The sequence below is a fragment of the Camarhynchus parvulus genome, chromosome 13 (genome assembly GCF_901933205.1).
Source record: "Camarhynchus parvulus chromosome 13, STF_HiC, whole genome shotgun sequence".
Lineage (NCBI taxonomy): Eukaryota > Metazoa > Chordata > Aves > Passeriformes > Thraupidae > Camarhynchus > Camarhynchus parvulus.
In genome coordinates this window covers 10,083,012-10,107,326 of record NC_044583.1, presented here as the reverse complement: position 1 = coordinate 10,107,326, position 24,315 = coordinate 10,083,012, and the positions used below count along the sequence as shown (strand labels likewise).

General features: G+C 39.3%; 1 protein-coding gene across 2 annotated transcripts in view; it reads right to left on the bottom strand.

Moving 5' to 3' along the window:
- Positions 1-24,315, bottom strand: part of SPOCK1 (SPARC (osteonectin), cwcv and kazal like domains proteoglycan 1) — a 267,842-nt gene that overhangs the window by 104,137 nt on the left and 139,390 nt on the right. For both annotated transcript variants that reach the window (XM_030957132.1, XM_030957133.1), the window contains one exon: positions 11,757-11,871. In XM_030957132.1, the coding sequence (XP_030812992.1) occupies positions 11,757-11,871 (115 nt within the window). The remainder of the gene's footprint in view (positions 1-11,756; positions 11,872-24,315) is intronic.

Below are 24,315 nucleotides of genomic sequence, written 5' to 3'. Positions count from 1 at the left end.
GTCAGAAGATTCCAGCACATATCTACTCAATGCTTAAAGTTGAAAGCTTGTTTTCATTTTGAGCTTATTTCTATTTCCACTTTCTCAAAATGTTCCAATGTTCAAAAAAATCTCAGCGGGGAGTCAAGTGCAAACTGAGCAAAAGCTACACAGAGAATTCTACAAAGTTAAGAGCTAATCCAAGAACAATAAAACCCCCACAGTTTTAAGTACTTTATCTAATTGCAATATTTGATTTCATAGAGGCGGCAATTTTACACTGACTGCAGTGACTGTAGCGCAAGATTGCATCCTTTTTTTTTTACCACTAGTTGGAGTAGGAAATAACTCTATGGGATGTGCCAGAATTTTTGATTTTTTTAAATTGCAGTTACTGAACATTCTGTATTTGCTTGTAATGAATCTTTTAGGATTTCATTGTGAAAGCAGAGAACATACATGCAATAAGTGATAACAAAATGAAGGCTTGATAATTCTCTCTTAACTAATTTGAAAACTTGTTAATCTTCCTGCCCCTGCTATTTCACAAAGATTTAATAACACAGATCTGTAGAAATGTTTTGTGATAATTATGCTCCATTAATGTAATTTAATCTATCATGATATATTTCCTATTTATTTATTTATTTCAGACAGCTCTGTGCTGTAGCTGCTTAAGCAGCTTAGAATGAGTACACAGATCAAAGTCACCATAAAATAGTTTCAGTTGGAAGGGATCTGTAAAACATCATCAAGTCCAACCCCCTGCAATGAGCAGGAACGTTTTTCTTATGCCCATGATTTTTTCTGCTCCACCTCTCAAGATGTAGAAGATGCTCATGGGAATTAAATTATTATGTATTACAAGACTGCTTTAAACCTTGAGATAGAAGCAATATTCTTTCAAAAGTGCAAAGGTATTACTCTTTGTGCCTAAAAGGTGAATGGCTCAGCATCACCTTTCTATACATAATTTGGGAGTAGAACAGTGATACCTGAGCAAACACATTTAAAGATGAAAAATATTTGGGGTTGATTTCTAAACATGTTTATACTGCCTACATACAGAGCTTTGAGCAGAATGTACTTTGGTGGCTCATGTCCATAAATAATCTCATCTGTGGTTCATTGGTTGAAGAAATCTGATACAAAATTACTAAATTGAAAATCTGTAGGTAGAACTCTTGATGAGCTCTGGCCAAGCACTAAGGATGCAATCATAAGCTCGTTAATAAAAAGAGAATGATAGAAATTGAAATATTAAAGAAGCAGGAAGTAATAGATTAAAAGTTAATTTTGATAACATAACATGCACCAAATAAGAAATGATTGATGCAAGAAGATCCTTTTCATTGTTTTCATGTGCTATTTCTTTCAGAAGAGTGCCATTAGATGGAACTGCATGGCTCTGAAAGGGATCAAACAACAAAGACTATCTTTTTCAATTTTCTATTTTAACTGACATTCACGTCTTTGTTGTTAATCTAGTTTGGAACTGGCAAACCTCTGTGGAAATATCTTCACAGCGTAAGTTTTTTGCAAGCTTCAACTCAAAAATGAAAGCTCGTTGATGAATTCCTTAGGGTAGCCTTGGCTATGGTTTCATCATTTTTCCTAGTGAAGTTTTGTGCCTGAAATGAAGGATGTTGAAGGAGATGTGAAATTTAGCAGAACTCTGCTGGAAACCACTCTCAGCTTTGGAGGAGCCAAAGCTCTTCCCCAGCAGACCCTACATGTGGGTAGGAAGCTGTGAATACTCAAGGCAGGAGGCGTGGGAGAGTCTGACCCAGCTGATCAGAGTTTCAGCCTGTTGTTATTGGTGCCTTTCACTGCCAGGGAATGGCTTCAGCAGCAATAACTGGCAAATCTCAGCAGTGCAAAGGTAAAATAAAATAAAAAAAATAAAAACTGTTTTTGCAAATTAAAACTGTAAAATAAAAACTGTTTTGCAAACAATAAAGATCAGTTTTTAGCTGGTTTAAAAGCTGTGTGTGTTGAGTCTGCATCACGTGGAAGACACGCGGTTGGAAAAAGCAGCAAACTGGCCAGCATCAAATGAAATGCAATATTTTTAAGGCCTAATTTGCAGATTTCATACAAAGTATATTGTTTGTAATATTGACTGCAATTGGAATGTATAATGCCATTCACCAAAAGGCAGATTTGAATTTAAATGCTGCATGTGCAACATTTTTTCCAATATAACAGGATGCTGGAAATTGAAGAAAAACTTTAATAAAATTCCTTTACTGTAAACATCAGTCCCAATCTTACAAAAGCATGGCTTTTATTAGCACTAAAAAGACTTCCACTGAACACATTTATGTCCTGAGGCTTCTACAGCAAAAACCAGCAATAAATTTAGAATCTCCAGTAAACAGATTATTGTATAAACACAGGATAATTTTTTGGTGCATTGGAGGTCATTTGTGAACATTAAATAGTAATTTACGACTGACTGGATTACTCAACAGATTTAAGATATTGATAAAAAGCAAAAATACAGGCATATATTAAATATTATCACAAATTTGCTTCCAACAATTCTATGGTTAAGATTTTTATAAAGAACACAAAGAAGGTGAATCAGAAAATACATCCTTAACTTACTGGGCTGGGATAAACCCAAAAATATTGCAGATTCCAAGTCAGTGAGGATTAATGTAATCATAGAAGGCAGACAACAGCAAAGCAAAACTACACCCATGTGACCACCAGGGCCAGTGGTGAAATGTAGTGCTGCTGCTGACAAGGAATCCAAAGAATGTGGAACTGCCCTCCTGGACCCCACATCCTCTTACACCAACCTGTTTGTATTTTAAATGACACTGTATGAGGATTGATTGAAAAAGCATTGAAAATCCAAGAATTATGAGGCTACTCCATATGCAAAGCCTAACAACTTCTTAGAGAATGAGGATTCAGAGGCAGTGAATCCCTTCCAATTTTATTCATTTGTTCACTATTCATTTGTTGGCAGATCTTGTCACATTTGCCAAGCAGATGACATTTATACCAATTACTGTTTTCATTTCTTGCTCACTTTAAAGTGAGCAAGAGGAGCTTTACAAACAACAAAAAAGCCAACATCCCTTATGCTATCAACAGCTCACAGTCCAAGTCAGGAACAGAGAAATGCCATGGAGGAGGTGACTGAACTTTTAACTCTGCCTTCTTCCAGCTATCCTGAGGGAAACAGGAACTTTTGGATGCTAACTTAGCTTTGGATGGTGGCTCTTAACAAGCTGATAAGAGCTATGCCAAAAGGTTTATATAAGACCAATCCTGTAGTCTCCAAAAGAACCCACTGAGACAGTAAAACCATTGAAGAACAAACATGATGTTGTCCTTGTTTTACCTTTCATATATTTAAGTTTTCCTGCTGGCTTGTGTTTCCCATGAATCTGCTGCAGATCTTACATTCACACATGAACTTTCAGACACGCATTTTCCATGATTATACATTAGCTTACATATTAATCAGAGCTCTGAACGCTGCATTTTATATATAGTTTGTATGTGATGCTGAACTAGGTATGGCATTTATTTCAAACTCTTCCCCTGGCCTCCTTTTTGTTATCATGTTATTAAAAAATGTGTTACATTACAGAAAAAAGTAATTAGTGTGTGTTTCTAGGAAGGGTGAAACAAATACAGAATATTATGCAGGAGTGCTTAAAGCAGCAAATTGCACATGTATTTCCAATATATATCAATTTAGAGATCACAAAGTGTCAAAGCCAGAGCTGTCCTCCAGAAAGGTCAGGTGAAAGCCCAGCTGGAATAAGGACTTCCAAGCTACACACATTCCAACAGGGCTGATGGAAGAATCATCAGAGGTTTAAAGCAGGCATGGATAGAATAGCTATTTTAAAAAGGGGATTTCAGAAATAAAAATTAAGAATTAAAATCTTAACATCTTTTTGATGACTCAGAGTCACCGCAAAACCAAAGATCTAAAAAGAATTTAAACAGCAAGAAGATGAAATGATAATTTTGGGTTTCTTTCTTTACTGATCTCAGCAGCCAAACCCAATGATCTCTGCTACCAAGGAGAACTAAAACAGCCAAGAGGAATGTCTTTTTAAGAGAGCTTGATTTATAAGAAAAGACTATGAACATTCGCCAAATCTAGGAAAACAATAGAAGGTTATTATTCCAAAATAAATACTGAGGAACTATTTAGGAAAACTCCAAAAGTTTTAGCTGGATTTGAATAGACTTAGGCTAGATATAAGCCAGTTTCCAACAAGAAAGGTTTGGATGTTCAGGATTCATCCAAATGGAGTACAAGAGGCAAAAAGTCTTATTATCTTTAAGACAGAACTTGATAGGCTTATGAAAAAGTTTATTTTATACCTTTGCAGAGGGATCAGACTTAATGATCCAAGAAGTCACTTCCAGTCCATTTTTATATACTGCTAAAAGCATGCAACTAGAAATATTAAGAGCGGGAACATTACAAAGAGGTATTCAACCCATTCAGTAATAGTATCTTTAAATGCAAAAACTATTTATAAATGCTAATTAAAGTGTGGAAAAAAGAAATTATTTTCTCATTCTGTTCAATATAAAAACGCTCTGATGATAGCAAAGGTACCCAGAAGTATTCAGGTGGTTTCAGTGAGGGCTCTGAAGCTGGTCTGAAAGGAGCAACCAGCAGGAGATTGTCTCAATGCCCTCTGTGCCTCCTTTGTGCTTGCGGCTGCCTCAGGGGAAAGCAGAGCACAGTGAGGCAGGAGCTGCAGGGAAAAAGCCAATGACCTCAGCAGTAAGATGTTCACCCAGGGCCTGGTGCTTGGTGGCTGTGAGTAAAATACCCTGAATCCCCTGCTGACAGCAAGAATGACTTCAATCTCCTGGCATGGCCAGTGCAGACAGGGATGAGGATGCACTTTAAAGTCTGTTACAAGAGAGCTGTGCATTACCATATATTTCAAAAATTACTCATGTCCAGGAAGAGCCCATCACCTCACAGTACTCTAATGAGGTCTAAAGCTGATGGAGCATGAACCAGTTCTGTGGAGAGACAAACAGAGTGGCTACCTGGCCTTGGGATGCAGAAAGTCCAGGCTATTGGTGACAATCTTGTGCAATTCCCATGGGAGCTGTTTGTGCTCTGTCTGACCACGGTTTTTCATGTGTACTTTCTTCTTGTAGAAGTTTGGAAATTCATGGAAATACCAAAATGCATGGTGTAAAATTTGAGCTCTTTTTGCTTTGAGTCAGTAATCCAATATGAATTTGAGTCAGTAATTCAATATTCATTTTTGCTTAAAGTCAAGGAAGGATCTTTCATAAGTTTGGGAATTGTTCAGGGGTCTTTTACCTCTGAATTTTCAAATACACCAATGTTAACAGCACACCTAGAGCTAGGGAAAGCCAGAAAACAGCCTAAAAGGAACATGAATTCTCATCTGTTGAGAGGACAGACCATAGCCAGCTTCCTCCAGAAAGCAATCAACTGGAGGGTGTTTGTGCAGAAACCCCTGGCAGCAAGTAGGTCACTGAAGGCTCAGAACTGAGTGAGCTCATAGCAACGTGTGGGATGAAAGCCAGTCCCTCCACAGCCTCTCCACATGGTCTCTTCAGTTAAAAGCAATTTAATGTAGGCAGAGCTGAAACTGGGAAATGGACCACTTTGAGGGAGAGACCTACAGTTTACAAATGACCCTGCTCAGTAGAGTAATATCTGCTTTTAACACCAGTGAGTGCTGTTCCAATATTGAAGCATCCTTGGACTGAATCCCGGGCAGTTACTGATGGAGACTCTCTTGGAGGAAAAGCTATTAACCTTTGGGAGTTCATGCTTAGATCATAATTTTCATAATCAAAATTTTAGAAATAACTGTAATGGGGAGTAAAGGATAGTGCCAGACTTTTATGCTGTTCTCTCTTAATAGTCAGTGGTCCCCTTGAGCACTTATGGATTGATGGCACATCACACCATGTGCTCTCTGTCTTATTAAAAGGCAACTTGGACTCCGTAACAAAACAAACATTCCTTATTTCCATGTGTCCGTTACTTGCCTGTTGCAAAATCCCAAGCTCTTGTGCTGTAGTGGAGGCACCTTTGTTGTCAGGCAACCTGGAGATGAAATACTTTTAAAAGCTTTCAAGTTTCCTCCAAGTATTTGCACACACCGCTTGCACACCCCTTGCACATCACATTATCTACTGCACTTGGCTGTGACCTCAAAGGCCCCTCTCTCCTTGATTTTCCTGCTTCTCATTTCTCTTTGTGGACAAACAGCATGAGCCACAGTTAAACTGGGCAATGTACCGTGGGGGATTGGATATTAGGAAGAATAACAGTCTTTACAGAGTAATGCGCTGGAGTTAACAACTTACAAAAAAATACCCCAAACAACAAACATTTACTCAGTTCTGTTCATGTCTAGAACTTTCATTCACTGAGGATTAAAGTAACTCTCCAAGATTCTATCAGAGCTACCCTTGGGAATAATAAGCCTAAATTCTGGCAATTTCCCCAGTACAATAGCTTTGTATGAAAGTAACTTAATGCAATCTATTTGGTCTTGTGATTGCGTGTTTAATAAAATATTTCAATGCTCTTTCTTCTGAAGCAAAAATCTATGCCAGTAGATTAATCAATACTCAGCCCTAGAGGTACATAAAAATGTTTTCCATAAAAAACATTCCTTTTTTTTCTTCTTCCTGGGAAAATTCAGATTTAGAGAGTTCAAATCAGTTTGCAGATATGTGTAAATATTGTTGTATTGTTACTTGGGAAAAAATCCAATCTATTTGAAATGGCTTTCTTTTATAATAAAACAATGGTCAAAAGATTTTCTTTTGACTCTCGACTGTTCAGTTTTCTTCCCTTAATTCTGAAAGCATTAATCAGCAAAAGAATTCATTTGATGCTCATAAATAAATCTGCAGTTATAATGACTCATAACTGTGAATTCATCCCAGAATTCACCAAGAGCACTAGAGATACAGAAAATAATTATGATATTTATGAGGTTTAGGTTGGATATCAGGAGAAGTTTGGGCACTGGAGGAGGCTCCCCAGGGAAGCAGTCACAGCATCAAGCCTGACAGAGTTCAAGGAGTTTTTGGACAATTCTCTCAGGCACGGGGGGGGATTCTTGGGCTGTCCTGGGAATTGTACTCCATGTTCTTGATAAGTCCCTTCCAACTCAGCATATTCTGTGATTCTGTGATTCATACAAAGTACCCTTTGGGCTATGCTTTTTTCCCCTGAAATGTACATAATACACAAACGAACAACAATTATTTTCTGAATCAGTGTTAAAAGGAAGAAGAGAACAGAAGAGAGCTATGAACACAGCAAGGTTAACTGGGGAGCCAACTGATGGTATTAGTTGATCCAAAGATAATTAATCATTGCCCAAGTTTGGTTCTCCTATGGATTTCTCACCTACTCAGGCTTTGATCAACATTACCACACAAATCAGGCAGAATTAAATGAGCTGAGGACCAAGCCCTCCATGGCATCAGTCAGGGCACAGGGCATGTGGGAGCAGAGTTTTCAGCACAGGAAGCTGTAACCCCAGAAGAGCCCTTGGTGTTGTGGCAACCCTTCATTAGCATCAGCAATGAGACAAACACAAAAAACACAAGTCAGAGAGAACAGCAAAACAACAGGGTTGGGTTTATAGGCCCTATTTTAGCACCTTTTAAAAGGTGATTGTTGATGTAATCATAGACATTGAGGAATAGCACTGTTTCAAATCCTTGCTTATGTGCACAACTTTTCAGTAAATCCCTGAAAGTGCATTTGCTGTGGTCAGAGATTTTTCTGTAATGCTCCCAGCAGTTCTCCAAAGCAGGTGGGTCACTGATGTCCTGGGAGTGATCGCTTTGCCTCCCCCTTTTGGATACAATTTAAAGCACTCACTGGCAAACCAGAGCAATGCTACAAAAACGCTCTATTTCACATATGGGGATGTTTTACTTGACTTGTTTTGAACAGGGTCCTTCCTAACCAGAAATGGTGCATCAGCTGCAGGATTTGTAAGGAAAGAGAGGGAGATTTGTCTGCTCCTTGTGGGTAAGCGTAGTTGCCAACACTGGCACGCTGGTCAGACCAAGGCTTTGACGTTTAATTTAGAAGAACAGATGTTTTATCTGGGAACTTGTCCAGATCTTAAAAAAAAGACTGAGAAACTCAGTAGTAGACTCTTTTGTCAGCAGCATTATCCTTAAAAGTCCTGGAGAAATAGTGAGTAAGTAGCTGGATTTCTAAGACACAGCAGGGAAGCAGAGAAGATGTGTGATTATCTTTGTGAGTGACTTCCATTGCAGTGATGAATTAATTGGTCATTGCGGGTCAAATGGACTGAACAAAGCTGTAAACCCTGGACATGTTAATATGGCCATTATTTTCACATCAATCCTCTCTTCTCATTCTGTTCTTTAGAAAAGAGCCCAAGAGTGACATCTTTCCTTCCCATCCGCAGCGTTGTGTCAGCACCAGCAGACACAAATGGCTTAAAGGGACTGAGAATGCATGAGACAACTTTGAGAGACATTAACTACTGCCTTTCATGCAAAACTGAGCTAATAAAGACTTTTCCTCATAGATGTCCAAATTGAAAGGGGTTTTAATCCACTCAAAAAGATTTCATAAGACTCTATCACTAGTACAAGGACTATCAAGCATGTAAGGAGGCACCTCCAAATTTATCTTTTTCACACTCTTCAATTACAACTCAGTCTTGCCTTTTCTCTAAACGTACTGTCCAATTCATACTGTAAATAGTATGTGCTGAGAGGATGTGCTGACAAAACCCTATTATCTGTCTGAAGTACCTCTCAGACATCTTCTGCCTTAACTTCTGAAGTACTAACAGCTTACTAGAAAAATTAGTTGGTTAATGTCCATGGAAAAGACAAAAAAAAAAAAAAACTGCCCAGTGGTTCTCCCCTGTTATTGTCTGGATTCTCCCATCTTTCTGCTTGTGATAGGCTCTTCAAGAAAATACATACAAATACAACACAAACAATTAACATGGATAAATACACCAACAGGAATCCAAATGATGCTATTTTGCAAAGCTCCTTTTGGGCTATGACCTTTTCCCTGAATTGTACATAATAATCAAATGAAAACAAATTATTTTCAGAATCAGTATGAAAAGGAACAAGAGACTGGGAAAAAAAATCTACAAACACAGCAAGGTTAATTGGGGAACCAACTGATTGCATCAGTAGATCCAAAGAGCAGAGGGTTGGAATAAAATTATCTTTAAGGTCCCTTCCAAACCAAACCATTCCATGATTCAAGACCCAGGGCTGCTCACGAGGTGACTGTGCAGGGGAGGAGGAGCAGAGAAGGAGGAGGCTGCAGATGCTGCACAGGAGAGGCCAGACTGCCCCTGGGGCAGGGTCTGAGTAGCTTAAATAACACATTTCCATGCAACTCAATTTTCTACACTGCTACTGAGCTCCTGCAGTGGTTTAAAAAGCAGGCATTCCAGCAGAAAGGAAATGAAATGGGATTGGCATCGTGCTGGCACTGGTGATTTCAGAGTTTGCAGCACACTGTGCCTGGAAAACCACAGCTCCCCAGCCAGGCAGGCACTGGGGGACACAAACCAGCACAGCTCTGTCTGGGAGGCTCAGCAATAACAAAGGTGTTGCTCTCCATTACTTTCTGCTGAGCTGACATCCTGTGTAAAGCCACTGCAGCAAGTTGATAATGATGCATGAAATGGAAAATCCTCCTGAGCACACCCAAAAGCACCGTGGATGTGCAAAACAATCACAGCAGCACCATGTTATTTGGTAATTGTTACTACATGTGCCCTCACTAATATATTCAGATTTTAGCTGGTTTTACATAGGTGCGACTCCACCCCTTTTAATGTGTTTACTCCTGATTAACACAGCATTTAATATGACGAGTCAGATGTACAGCAGTATTCAGCTCAGGCACAGAAAAAACCAGAATGCTGTGGGACTGAAGATGAAAACCTTCAGGGAGTGTCACTCCACTGATTCAGATCAACAGACAATTTGCCCTGGTTACTTGCCTCCTTGACCTGTGTACCCTCTGAGGCCAGGCTAGCTGGGTACATGGAGAATAAAACCACTGTGGGGTGATATGTGCCACTGTCACATATCAGCAGTAGTTCTTTCAGCATTGCAAAACTTGCTGGAAATTGTTTGGAGAATTTTCAAAGTTTTCAATAGTTTTCGATTTATCTCCATAGCCACAGTGCTACTCAAAGGTTTGCTGAAACAGCTGCAGGCAGTGGAGGAATCATAGAGAGATCACATGAAACACAGCTTGCTTTCTGCAAAGAAAGGATATTCAGTTCCTCTGCACCATTTCTTTGAACATTTTGACTACTTTGGAGACGTTAAATACTGGAAATAGCTCAGAAAGCATTTGGCTCAACATCTATGTCTATATATCACAAGGACTACTATATAATGCAAGGATTTAAACCAGGTTTCAATCCATCCTCACTAAAAAATATAAGCTACATAATGTCAAAAATATCATTAGAGTGTAAGCACTGCATATAGCAGACTCCTAACTTCCTTCCAGGGATCATTCCACACTGAAAACCAAATACTGAACACACTGCCTCATGCATATTACACCATTAACTTTGGATTATCAATCAAAGACTAATTTTTCTTACAGGATTAGCTTCCTCAACCAGGTGACAGTGAGGAAAGATGAGGTGCAGTACATGGGAATCAGATCATCCTGAATTTAGTTTGGCTTAAACAGTTGCTGAAGTACAATATTGGCTGACAACAATATTGGGGACCTGAGCTGTGTTACAGGCAAATTTTTCTTCCATACTAAACAGAGAGAGAAACTGAAGAGAAGTCCCCAGATTTATCACTCAAACATAATGAAAGCAAGACAATGATTTCTTCCATAAAACGCAGACCAAGCATTCAGAGTTGCTCATTACAGCAGTACACGATTTATTCTGTTATATATTTGCAGGCAGGTGGAGGGGCTGATTCCTCCAGTTTAATTTTGGGTCTTGACTCATGCTCTGGAGATACTCAACTCTAATTTCCCTAATGGTTCTACTAGTTCTCTTTCCAAAATAGGGCAAAGTTAGTTTTTTCCTCAACATTTGTTTATAAATTTCTCAATTCTTGGTTGTAACATATCTCAACCCATGATCAGTAGGCTTTTCTTCTTCTGTTTGTAGCTTTTCTCTGTGAAGTTCTGTGGTCTAATTTGAACATCCTGGCCTTGTAACATATCAGCTAGTTCATTTGCTCTTAATTCAGACATTCAGCAATCTGATCTGGAGATTTCTCTAGTTATGAGACTTCTCAAGGAGTTGCTCTACAAAATTCCACCAATATTTTTCAGCTCTTTAGCAAATTTAGGCAGACGTTTGACACATTAAAAAAAAAAACTTTATTAATCGCCTGCTAATTACTTCTAAGTAAGTTACCAGAAGTGTAGATATTTCTGGCACAGTTTTTTCATATTTCATGTTTTCAGTTTTTAAAATATGCAAATTACTGTTCTCTGGGGGGAGAAAATCCCTTCCAGAACTGGGAGAGAATTCTGCAATCCACACCACAGGATGCAGCATGTTCTGGGTCATCTTTCTTAAGTAGCCTCAGTTATAAATATAAAACATCTGGTTTTTTTCTTTTTTAACCCAAATTAAAATTTAAAAGAATGTTGTAAAATGATGGGGTTTTTAATAATAATTTTGGAGTTTTCTCATTTTCCTTCTTCTCCCATGCTGGATGTCTGTGGCAGACACACAAGCCTGGAGAAGGGGAAGTTTCCTCACCTGTGCACCAGCTGCTTGCGGCTGACGCAAATCGCGGTCTCGTAGTCGTGGGTGACACACACTTTGTGTGGGCTGCACTTCACCTTCAGGCAGGGATCTTTGGATGGATCAAGGGCTATTAAAAAAAATCAAAATTTTTATTATTAAATCATTGAATTATTAAATAATTTAAAAAGATTTATCATTAAATTATTAAATCGTTAAAAAAAGAAAGTGAGAAATGCATGCAGAGGGCTCTCCTGGCAGGTGACAACTGGTTAGAAGAACACTCCCCCACGTGAGGGAACAAATACTTTGATATTTTATAGTATGTGCTGCTGTTTTCAGACTGCATGGGAAGTAGAGAAGTTTACACAGAAAGAGAGATGGAGAGCTTAAAGACTCATTACTGAGCAGTGATCTAATCAGTGTGCGCATTAATATTAGACATGAGACTTTGGGATGAAGTTCTGGTTTAACAATCTGTATCACGCTGTTTATTTCACAGAAAAGCTATGTTTGGATAGAATGTACTCAAAGAACAAAATGACCAGTATTTTAGAAGCAAACTAATAACTGATATAATGCAGAGTGCTAATAAATTTAATTTCACAGCTGCTGTAAAACAGGCATAAAACTTTTAGAGATTAATTTTTACAGCTAAGCATCACATATATTTAAAATGCTTGAGTAGAAAAGCTACAACAAAATAATCCTGGCTTTCATACAACAACCTGCAGCACCAGCAGTGCTGTCAGAGTGGGGATCAGACAGCATGATGAGTTGCCATCTCAGAGCAAACATGTCCAGGCTCTTGTTCCATTTGAAAGGTACCTGTCTAAATTCATTCTTCTACAAAAGAAGGTTTCTAAAATCAGCAATAAGACATTTTCTGCCAAAATGAATTACAAGTATTCAAAATATGGTTATGATAACATGTTAGAAGGAAAGTCTCTGCCATACCAGTCACACAGAGAAATTTCACTTTTGTTTGAAAAGTGATTTTTAGAGAAGCTCTTTTTGGATATTCTGTTGCCATGGATTTGACTTCTGCTCCTCTCCAATGTCTTTAAATCCCATTTTTCCTCTCTCATATCTCCTCACATCTTGGTCCATTCTTGGAAATGGGCAACTCTTGGTTTTATCTTGGGCATGATATCAAGCTTTTACTTGCCTTTTATGATAACCATTTCTGATTTCTACTGAATAATCAGAGAAACTTTTAAAGGAGACTATTTGAAGTAGAAGAAGTTTCAGTTTGCTATGTACCAGATTTCTCTGAGAGCAAATATATTTCCAACAAGCAGAGGATTCTTCTGTTTTCCTTCGGGTCTGAAGTGCTGCAGCTGTTCTGTGCTGGGTTAAACAGCCACAGCTACAAGCTCCTGCCACATTAACACCCATTACACATTTGTGATGGGCAATTAAGCTTCACTAGTGCATATGTATTTACTGGAATGCCTTTGGTGCAAGACAGGGGGAACCGTAAAAACAAAGCAAAAGTGCTAAAAGCTTTTTGTTTTAAACCATTAAAACTGATAGAAGAGGTGAAGTGAACAAGGAAGGAGAAAAGACCATCTGTTTCCTACACCATAAACAATAAGGCAGCAACATTGAATGTGTTGCCATTAGGAAAATACATAGGCAGTGTTTGAGGAGACAGGGTCTGTCCCACTGGAAAGACCAAAGTCTGTCAAGGCTCTTCAGGGATGTTTTGCTGCTGTCTGCCTTTTGGTGTCTTTTTTAAAGCCAGACAGATGAGAAGTATCTGATTCCCTGCCCTTTACATGCCCAGAACACAAACAGTGAGAGACACCTTCTTAATCCTCTTACTTCACTCTCACTGGAGACTGAGGCAAGGACTGAGGCAGATCTTTGACACGGATTTAAATGGCAAGCCACAGTTTCCTGAGCTGGCTGTCTACCTGGATATTCTTAGGCTGCAAACCAGTGCAACACCCTCCTTTCTGCAAAGCCTTTAATGAGTGAGCACCACTTGGAGTGTGCAGGGTCACCATATCATCGTTTCAGTGGCCGAGGTAGTTCAAAGGTCACATCCACACACAAATTAACGACCAGAACTCTTGCTCTCTTGCAGCTGGCCTTGCTCCGTTGCTGGAGCCCATGAACATTGTTTGCTTCTGCTGGCAACACATCCTTGATGCAAAATGCTGCATCAACAAAAATCACTGCGCAAACTGGCTGGGAGCCCAGGGCTAAGAGCTGCCAGGAGCACTGGGCTGCTGGTAAGCACAGCCTGGCCTTGTGCTCAGTGCTCTATCAGCCAAAACCTGAGGAGTGGGCATGTAGCTTTAGCCTGGAAAGTCAATACTAGTTTGGCATGAATACGGAGCAAAATTTAGGCCCACATGGTCTATGAGACATCATGCACAGCTACAATACTTAGTGTTTTTTCACAGTAAAATTTACTCTAATTGGTGAATCCATTCCAAGAGCTATTTAGGTCTTCTAAGGCAATAAAAATGCATGCAGTTCTGAAATAACATCACTCTATACATTACTGGTAAAAGGAACACAACTTTCAGTGTTTTGCAATTTAAAAATTGTCTATCCTAAAAGAAAAAACACTGTTGAATAATCATCAGGAAAGAAGGCAATGGGAAAAGATGTGGTTGGAAATCCATTACAAATCTGGCCTCAACTTTCTATACCTTGGTGACTTGCTTCTAAAATCTGAGAACAATAATAATGTTGACAATAAATCCTCTTGATTTCACCAAGTATTGAGAACTCTATAATTTCATGATCACTGTGCCCCAAGCAGCCTCCAGCCACCACATCTCCCACCAGCCCATCTCTATTTGCAAACAACAGGTCTAACACAGTCCCTCACTGGGACACCTGGTGGGCTCACCCACCAGCTGTGACAAAAAGTTGTCCTCCACACACTCTAAAAACTTCCTGGACTGCCTCTTTTCTGCTGTACTAAGTTCCCAGCAGATGTCTGGTAGGTTAAAGTCACCTACAAGAACAAGGGCTGATGATCCTGAAACATTCTCTAGCCGCTTATAGAATGAGTTGTCCACTCTTCCTCCTGGTTGGGTGGACAATAACAGACTCCCAGTAGCCTTGTTGGCCTTCCCCTCAGTTCTTACCCACAGGCATTCAGCCTCACTGTCATTAGTTTCAACACCCATGGCATCAAAATCTTCCCTAATATAAAGGACCAGTGGTGGAAAACCTCATGAAAACCCTTAAATGGAACATGTCATCATTTATTATTCATTACAAACAGCCCTTGCAGTTCCAAACAGTAGTTTATTAAATACAAGCCAAAGTGTGGACTTAGACAGAAGACAGCAAAAACCCATGATGTGGATTGTTATTTCTGGAGATTTTTTTTCCCCACTTATGCAGAATGCATGATCCATATGAACATAAAAGTTCAAAGTAGGGATTTACATGTCTGCAAAGTTCCTCAACATGTTAAATCCATTTGGAAGGTTGTTCTACTGCTAAGCAACACAAGCCCTAAGGAGAGCTTGTAATAAGAAACAATTTCTGAAATATGCTAATCAAAGATCATGCTTTTTAATCAGATTTCTACATGACTAGGAGCAGATGCTCATCACTGGAAGAAGAACACACCCTTGGGAATAAGATGAAACATAACAACCATATTTGTCATTACAGTTCTTTTTGTCCTAAAGGAATGAGTATGAACTCTTTGAAAACGAAGAGCTAAAAGTACAAATAAACAAAGTGACAAGAAGATGTTACTTTATCAGCTTGAAAGGAAAAATACAGCCATCCCTTCACTATGTCAGGGAGTCTGCACACAGCTCTGACTGCACAGTAATAACAAAAATACCTTAAGCCTGGCTTTGAGATGTGAACATTTTCCCACTTTTTCTTTAGGCTGAGTCTGAAGGTGAAACTGATATGATTAATTAATCTCACTTTAGAGTGGCTGAGCATTCATTCAACATTTATGTAGGGAGATATGTGTCCAGCCAGTACTGGAATTAAATGTTTCACTTGGACAAAAATTCATCTCTGATGAAAACCCCCTTCGGTCATCCTCCCTATCATTTTTTTGAACCCAGGCTCCATGGTTTCTTGTTCTGAGAATTTCTCATGGATACTGGGTCTCCAAGGGAAGGATCCACCCCAGGAGGCAGCTGCCTGAAATATAGCACTGGACATCTCAGCATAATCATTTTCAGAAGATTTTTATGTTGGAGAAATGTAGGAAATTACAAAAATTTCATCTTGGTCATGAATCTCATTCTTCCTCACTTCACACCCAGGGTTTCTGTTGCTGACATCTGCTTTCTGGGAAAGTCTCTTCCCTTTTTTTTCTTTTTTTCATTTTTTTTCTGGGCTACCTTTTATTATGCAGGGCAACCTAAGTTCTATCTTAAAACTATAAATCTTCTATTTTATGGCAATCTCAGAGAGAGACCAAAGTAATTGGTAGATGATAAACACCAGGGATTGCAGGATTGCATCATTCTCCTAAAAACCCCTAATGATATGGTGACATTGCTTTCCAATAGGAAAAGGTCTACAAACACCAACTGCATCCCAAATCTCTTTCTGTCCCAGCTCCACACAGCAGCCCAGAGAACTTTCTCCTATGGACTGAACACACTTTCCCTCTCCCCTCCTTGCACCATTCACCAGAGCTGTGGATTTGCAATATAAATCAGTGTTGGACAAAGACCTACCAACAGTGTTTGAGATACTTTTCCATTACATTTCACGTTTTTATTTATTACCACAATAAAAAAAGACTTATGACTTGCAGGAAAATCTTAGTTCAGTCAATGGCAGTAGAGGGGGAAGTTGCTCTGTAAGGATGTAGTTCCATATGTTATGCCAGTGGGTCACTGTGTTAATCACAACAGAGCCAATTTGCTTTTCACACATTTGACTTTAAAAGGGTGATAACAAATAAATACTTTCAGTGTCTCACAGCGATGGATGTGTAATCCTGCAGAAACTGTACAACTAGTTCACAACAAGATTTATGAGGTTGATTCTGTTTTTATGACCATTCCTTAGGGGGAAGAGAGTATTTTCAAAATCTAGCTGTTTAGTGAAGCTGAAATGAACTGCACAATAAAAAGAGACAGTGTTATGTAAATATTGGGGGTTTGTATTTAAAATTGCCTCCCAATAAGCACTATGATCACTCAGTGACAAAATAGTCCTGCATAATGCAATGTCAAGAGCAATTGCTTTTATGCAATCCCCTTGGAACTGTTCTGACTATACAAGAAAAGAACATCTGCTGGAGAGGTATGATGAAATGGAAAATGAGACCTGCTGTTTTCAATACAAAGATCCTAGTGTGCATTTTAGTACAAAACAGATCGATAATAAAACAAAGTCAATTAATGATGCATTACATTATATGTGTGCATTTCAATATCATATGTGTTACTTGACTCCAGCTATGCTTCACAAGCAGGCAGGAGAAGGAAAGCACAGTTTCTGGCTGTAGAGGCCAGGAGATGGGCAGGGAAGGGAAGGGCAGGAATGGGAAAGCTCTGAATGAACAGCTCTGGACAGGCAGTAGACAGAAAGGTTCTGACTCTTCCTCCCCACTCAGCAGGAAGCTCAAATGACATCTAATGTCAACCTGCAGGTCTAGGAGGGAAGGTTTCAAATCAGCATCATGTGTCCACTTCCAGCAGAGTGAGGACCAAAGAGAAAGTGACTGAGATAGCTGAGTAGTGCCTTGGAGGAATTTTACTCTATGCTTCCATGAAAACCATCATAGAGCAAATCTGAAGGAGCCATTAAGCCAGCTGAAACATGTTAATAAAAAATTCCTACAAGCTGCCCTTGATTTTTGCTAGGGAAAGGACGTGTTTCCAACACATGCTGGCTAAGATCAGCTTTGGCTTTAACATTTTGGTTATTTGAAGTACACCACAGCGTTCCTATCAGAGTTAGAGCTTCATCAGCTTTATGGTGAATTTATGCTATTTTTTCTGGGGTGGACATGGTAATAGCTATTAACTTAAAGAGCACTTCTCTGTGAAGGCACGGTAATTTTCCAGTGCTCTAGTGGTAAAATGGAGCCAATCCATGTGCTGGGGTCAGACTGTCACTGAGGCTCCATCCAGGTGCCATGGGACTATCCCATCCCCCTTGAATGGACAAGATGTCCCAGGAAGCCCTTGATGGAATTTCAGGCTTTTATAGCCATTCAGAAGACTTTGTTCTTTGCTGGAGCAGAATGTAACATTTATTCTCAGAGTTGATACTGTTAATAATTCTGGTCTTACAAAATGTTATTTAACAACCGATTACAAGACCCACCCTCCATAAAAATGTAAATAATACCAATGGTTTTATTCTGCTTCTGTAAATCTTGGCATAAATCATTCAGCTTCATTAGGAGAAAATTTGTGTTAGCCCACCCCCAAGTCTAGGAGAGAACATGTCCTTCAACCGCCAGCTCTGATATTTAAGTCTCTCTCTCTCTCCTCAAAGCATTTTGGATACAGAAATCAATTCAGCTGAAAATTAATTACTGAATGTTTCAAACACGTATGTGAATTATTTTCAATAAATGGAATTTCCCAAGGCAGTTAGGCAATAACATCTCAAACTGTCAGCATTTGCTCCATCCCTGTGTAGTATTTTGTACAGCTTTGTTTTGGAGCACTCTAACATCGGAGAGGCTGAAGATGCTGATACAGTGCACAGAAACATCTATTTTAATTTTTACAGACATTTTAAAAATCGCTTTTTATAACTGACATATAATTGCTTTTGACATTGCTGAGGGCCATCCAAGGCAGAAGATGCTTCAAAAGGACTCTGCAGATTTCCTTTCTGAAGAAAAGGATAAGAACCCTTGGTATTTAAATTAATTTTTCTGACGAATATACAGAAATCCAATGCAGTGAAAAAAAGAAAAAAAAGAAGAAAAGAGAAATAGGACAGGACTGGAAGTCAGGAAATGTGCTTCCACTGGTGGGTGTGATAATGAATCACAACCCTCAGTGCAGGTGCCCTTTTCACAAACAACCCTCCTGCCCTCAAGGCAAAGGCTTCCCCAACATGCAAGGATGGCTCACTCCCATCACTGCAATCCTGCAGCAGAGCCACAGTGTTCCCTCAGCTCCAGGCAATTCCACTATGGGATAATTTGTGCTTGCATGTGTACCCGAGGGTGTGTTTCTGCATATCTCACTGAAGGCAAAACAGACTTAAAAAGGGCCCCTGACAGAAACATTTTGGTCAGATGTTACATTCAATTATTAATTCCAGGAAGCAGTGGGGTATAAAAACCACCCCATTCTCTGGGACTCAGAGGGCTTTGGCAGATGTTTAATGACAGCAGCTCTACAGCTTCTGGTTTAGAGTCCCCAAAACCCCCAGGTGGTCCAGCTTCAAACTTCCTGGGATGGAAGTGAGAGCTTCAAAACACTGCTCTAAACTTTATTTGGTGGAAGGGGAGGAAATGCTGAGATCTCTGTGTCTGCCTTGCAGGGAGGGCTCAGTTCTGCAGGATGTGCTGGGAGAGACCCTCAGGACAGGAGCAGAGCTAAAGGCGACCATTTCCTACCACTGCTCAGCTCTGCAGCCTCTCACCAACACAGGGAGGACACAGTCCCTGCCCCCAGGCTCTCCAGGGATCTCCAGCACTCCAGCCTTTCCCTGCCCTGCCCCAGCAGAGAGAGACATTGGGAGAGCCACTGGGAGAGGCACTGGGTGGGAACCATTGGGAGAGTGCCATTGGGAGAGCCATGGGGAGAGAGGGCCACTGGGAGAGAGCTATTGGGAGAACCATGGGGAGAGCCACAGGGAGAGAACCATTGGGAGAGCCATTGGGAGAGAGCCATGGGGACAGCCATGGGGAGAGAGCCACTGGGAGAGAGAGCCACTGGGAGAGAGAACCATTGGGAGAGAACCATTGGGAGAGATCCACTGGGAGATCTATTGGGAGACAGCCATTGGGAGACAGCCATTGGGAGACAGCCATTGGGAGAGCCATGGGGAAAGCCATTGGCAGAGAGCCATTGGGAGAGAGCCACTGGGAGAGCCATGGGGAGAGCCACTGGGAGACCATTGCTGACGTGGTGCCCCTGGGTGCTCCAAGCCCTGCCAGCCCTCATCCAGAATGGAACATCCTCCCTTGGACTTCCACCTTCAATTTCCTGGCAAACGAGCGTGAGGGAAAGAGAGAGACAGCCTGGGAGCTCTGCACTGGTAGGTCAGGCTGGCTGGTAACACCTTGCCAAAGGACTCTAAATCAGATTTAAATTTTGTCAGAAGCCAAGGCTGTGTTTTGCATATCTGTGATTGAACTGGGTCCTGTGACACCACCTGATCGCCTGAAACCTCGAGATCCCAGTGCCAGAACAGAACTCTGCTTCTTTCCAAATGCCTGAAAGATTTGATTCTCTTTGCTGCTAGGAAAATACTGAAAATAAAAACTAGAAAGTTTTAATAATGTCAAAACCATACAAAAAGCTCTATATCATCATAAATAAATTAAAAGGAGAAAATATATTTAATTTAACTTTGAGATTTCTGAATGCTTGGATTTAACAATCCTATGGTAAGTTTGAAATACTGAATATAATTTCTCCTGTGAACTGACTTAGATTATTTCTGCTTTCTGTTTCACTGGAGTGAATTATAATTTATTTAGTGGGATTTAATTTAATACACCTTATTTTACTCCAAGGCCAATGAAAACAAACCAGGTTATACATTCTTGAGAAAATAATATTTGAAATTATTCATGCATAATTAAAAATGTACCATTCCCATTTCAGATTAATACAAATATATATTTTAATGTGCTCAGAGAGAATTTGCATTGCTGGTTGTGAAACACTTCTGTAACACTCCCAAAGTAGTTGGAATTTATACTTTAACTGAAGTAGCAATATAATGGGTAAAAAATTGCTATGATTTAATTCAGATAGCTAACTCATAAGACACTGAACCCTTTTCCAACTCTGATTAAAAGCTATAATGAAGTTTAATACTGTGAACTATGGCGAGAAAAAAAATTGAAACAATGTAGAATTCCTCTGTATTTTTCACAGAGGAGAATATTTAACCAATCACATTTTATTGTTCAATAGATTTTTGTCATTAAATCTCATTTCAAAACATGAACAACATGTATATCTTTTAATGCTTGTTTTAAGAAGTAACGCAGAAGAAAAACTGCATCACTGTTAATACTGATTCCATCAGCAAATAGTAAAAAATAAGGACCAAACTGGTTTTACAAATCAGTATTTCAGTATGCATAATTACAACTCTCTTCTAACACAGCACTGTAGAGAGCTAAGCAAGCAATAAAAATTCTGGGTATGAATTCTCTGAAAGGCTGACGAGGTTGCTCTATTTGTCGACTGAATGTCAATGTTGTTACAGTTACAGCAATTCCCAGCCAGGCTGCTGCCTATCTCCACATGCCTGGATTTAAATGTGAGGGAAGACATTCTGCTCTGGAAATGAGAAAAAATCTACTTTTCCCATTAAGTTCCTAAGCTTATTTTCTAGGATAAATGAAACAGAATTTGGCTGCAAACATTATCAGCTATTGCATATAAAGTTTATAAGCTTGTCCCAGGAAGTGTTCAAGGCCAGGGTGGATGGGGCTTGGAGCAAGCTGGTGTAGAGGAAGGTGTCCCTGCATATGGCAGGGGATTGGAACTGGATATCTCTAAGGTCCCTTCCATCACAAAACTTTCTATGCTACTGTGATTTTCTACTTAATGAATAAGCCAGAACACTGATAACATTCTTTAAAACAATATGTCAGGGAAGAATTCCCAAATTTGCACCTTTTCTTAGTGTTGTTAGCACCTTAGTGCACAGGCAGTGGCTGTCCTAGTCAATGGGCAGCAAGGAAAGGACACCCTTACATTGCCTTCTTGTTCCATCATTGCCTTTTTTATCCCTTGGGATAAATGAGTTTGTCACTCTGCCTCAGTATCTTTTCCAGCATTTAAAATGGAGATAGCAAAACTCATTGTCTAGAAATCAGCCTGGGACTCTTGGCAAGCATCACAGAACACAAGCAAAGGAGCCTGAGAATGACTTGTAAGGGAATGGTTTCAGAACAGTCAAACTCTGCAGAACTAAGAGCCATTTAATGTGCATTTATGGCAGCCTGATTGTCTCCATGGAAACATGGGAAAAACACTTCATCTTTTTCACCGAGAGGAGATTTATTTCCATATTACATTAGTTTTAGTGTGCACTGAGCAAAACAAATACTAAAATAAAAGGCTCTTGAAAGAGTGATTTCATTATGAAAACAGCAGTTTCAGTCCTCTGATGTGGAAGCACCTCCTGCCAAGGTGATACCACTGTGGAAAACCTTGCAGATGGGCAATGTTCTGCGAACACCTCTGGATTAGGGATGAAATGGAAAGATCACAGAATTGTATGTTTACAGGTAAAGAATTTATTGTCAGAAGAACCATTAGAATCATTAAGTTATAGAGATTTTAGCCATCAGACAGAATCAAAAATACCCTGAATGATGAGTGTTACTTCTGCTGCACATGGCTTGTACTAAATCCAGAAAAAGGAAACACATCAGAAGTGGAAATTGGCTGGGGCTGACTGGTGTAATAGATTGTTGCCTAATGGAATTTTCATTGCTTCTGAGAGCAATTACCTAAGCAGGAAAAGATGAAGCTTCTCTATGGATAATCAATTAGTCATATAATTGATATCTGGAAGAGGTTTAAATGGGAAATAAATGAAAGGACAAACACCCAGCCTGCCTGGTTCTAAAGTATAGTGAATATAAATACAGCATAGAGAATTCCTTCTTCAAGCACGAGTTTAACAGAAACAAGTTCTAGGAAAACCAGTGTCTGATACCATTCCTCACTCCAAAATGCAAGAGAGAAGCTCTAGTGTGAAACAAATAGAGATGAAAACTCCTAAATTACAAAATAATATTGTAAAAATTAACTCCACTCTGCTGGAATTGATCAGTAATTGCTGGAATTGTGTTAAAGGTAGAAATTTTGAGACTGGGAGTCTCCAAAAGTAGGAGATCAGTGACTTTTCTGCACAGAATGAGATAAAAGGGTAAAATTAGCAGGTAACCTCAGGAGTGGAAAAAGCAGATTGTCAAATGGGCTGGAAGACAGAAAGTGGTCACAAGGAAGAGCATTAGCATTGCAGTTCAGAAGTGTTGAGTGGAATGACAGCAATGAAAAGATGAAGTCACAGGACTTGTACCACACTGCAGAATTTATGTACAGAAGGAAAAAAAACAACAAGATTAGGTTCATTCTACAGGTTTTTTTTCCTTGCTACAATTTAGTTGCTGGCATCTCATAATCCATTATTTAATTCACACAACCTGAAGTCACTATCTTGGTTTTGAGACCCCAAAATTAATTTTTAACAACAAAAGATCACCTCTAGAGAGCTGCTGCTAATCAAAGTTGTCTTTATATAGCTCTCTGACAAATGCTACAATTCTTGTCTCATTAATGCATTGCAGGGCATCATGAGAGGTCTTTTGATAAGAGATAATTTTTAAACACACAAACCCAATGTTTAGAAGACTTTCAAGGAATTCATAGTTTATCAAGGAATTCATAGTTTAATCAAAATGCTTTTTGTTTCTAAAAAAATGCATTGATGAAGATCTCATCTGACAGAGGAGAAATGATTTTTCTCTAGCCACTATTTAGCTAAAATAATTCTGAAAGAAGAATCTTTATGAAGAATTGAAGTTTGAACAGTTCCTTTTTCGAGTAACTGTGGAATAACTAAAATGTTGTTTTGTCCTTTTCCTACAGAGAAAGAGCTGAAGCTGCCTCAGGCAATACAACAGCAAACTCTGTAACCTTGCACTCAGCATGGTAGCTAAAATTGACTTCTACAACAGAGAACAACTGTTCATAAGAGAATTGCTTGATTTCTGGAACACCTAGGCAAGAACTGCCTTGGAAAAGAGTAAGCTCCCTGAGTTATGAAATCAGACTGAATTATTCAGGGTTCCTGATGTACATGATATTTTTTTTATTAGAACAAAGATAAAACCGAGTTCTAATAAAAAGGAACCCTATGTATTAGTAAAGGTGAATAATTTAAACACAAAGTAACAATGGAATTGGAAACTGGGGTTTACGGTCTTTCAGGGAATATATATTATATTTCCAGAGTCAACTTGTCTGATCTGTCTCTAGACATATCTGGAGGCATTGCCCCAAATAGTTTTCAGTTCCAAACAAGATCCTTATGGAAAAAATGACAATTAGAAACAGAACAATTGACCTGAGTATTAAGGAGATAAAAAAAAATTCCATTTATATAAACTTGCTATGATGTTGAGAAAACAGAAATTGCAGCACAATTTATTCCATCCACTGCTTCTCTTGCAGAATATATTTCTATTTGCTTTTAATCAGTAAATTGCCATTTTAATATTTCGCTACAAAGAGGTCTTCTATACTTCCAGAAGAGGTTGGAGCAAGGTGCTCAGTAAGAAAGCCTCTCAGCGAGGGTATATCTCATATCTCTGCTCCTTTCTGATTTCTCCTCTCTACTTCATAGGGTTTGCAATAAGCCTCTGTGATATTTGGGCTGACACTGAACTGGA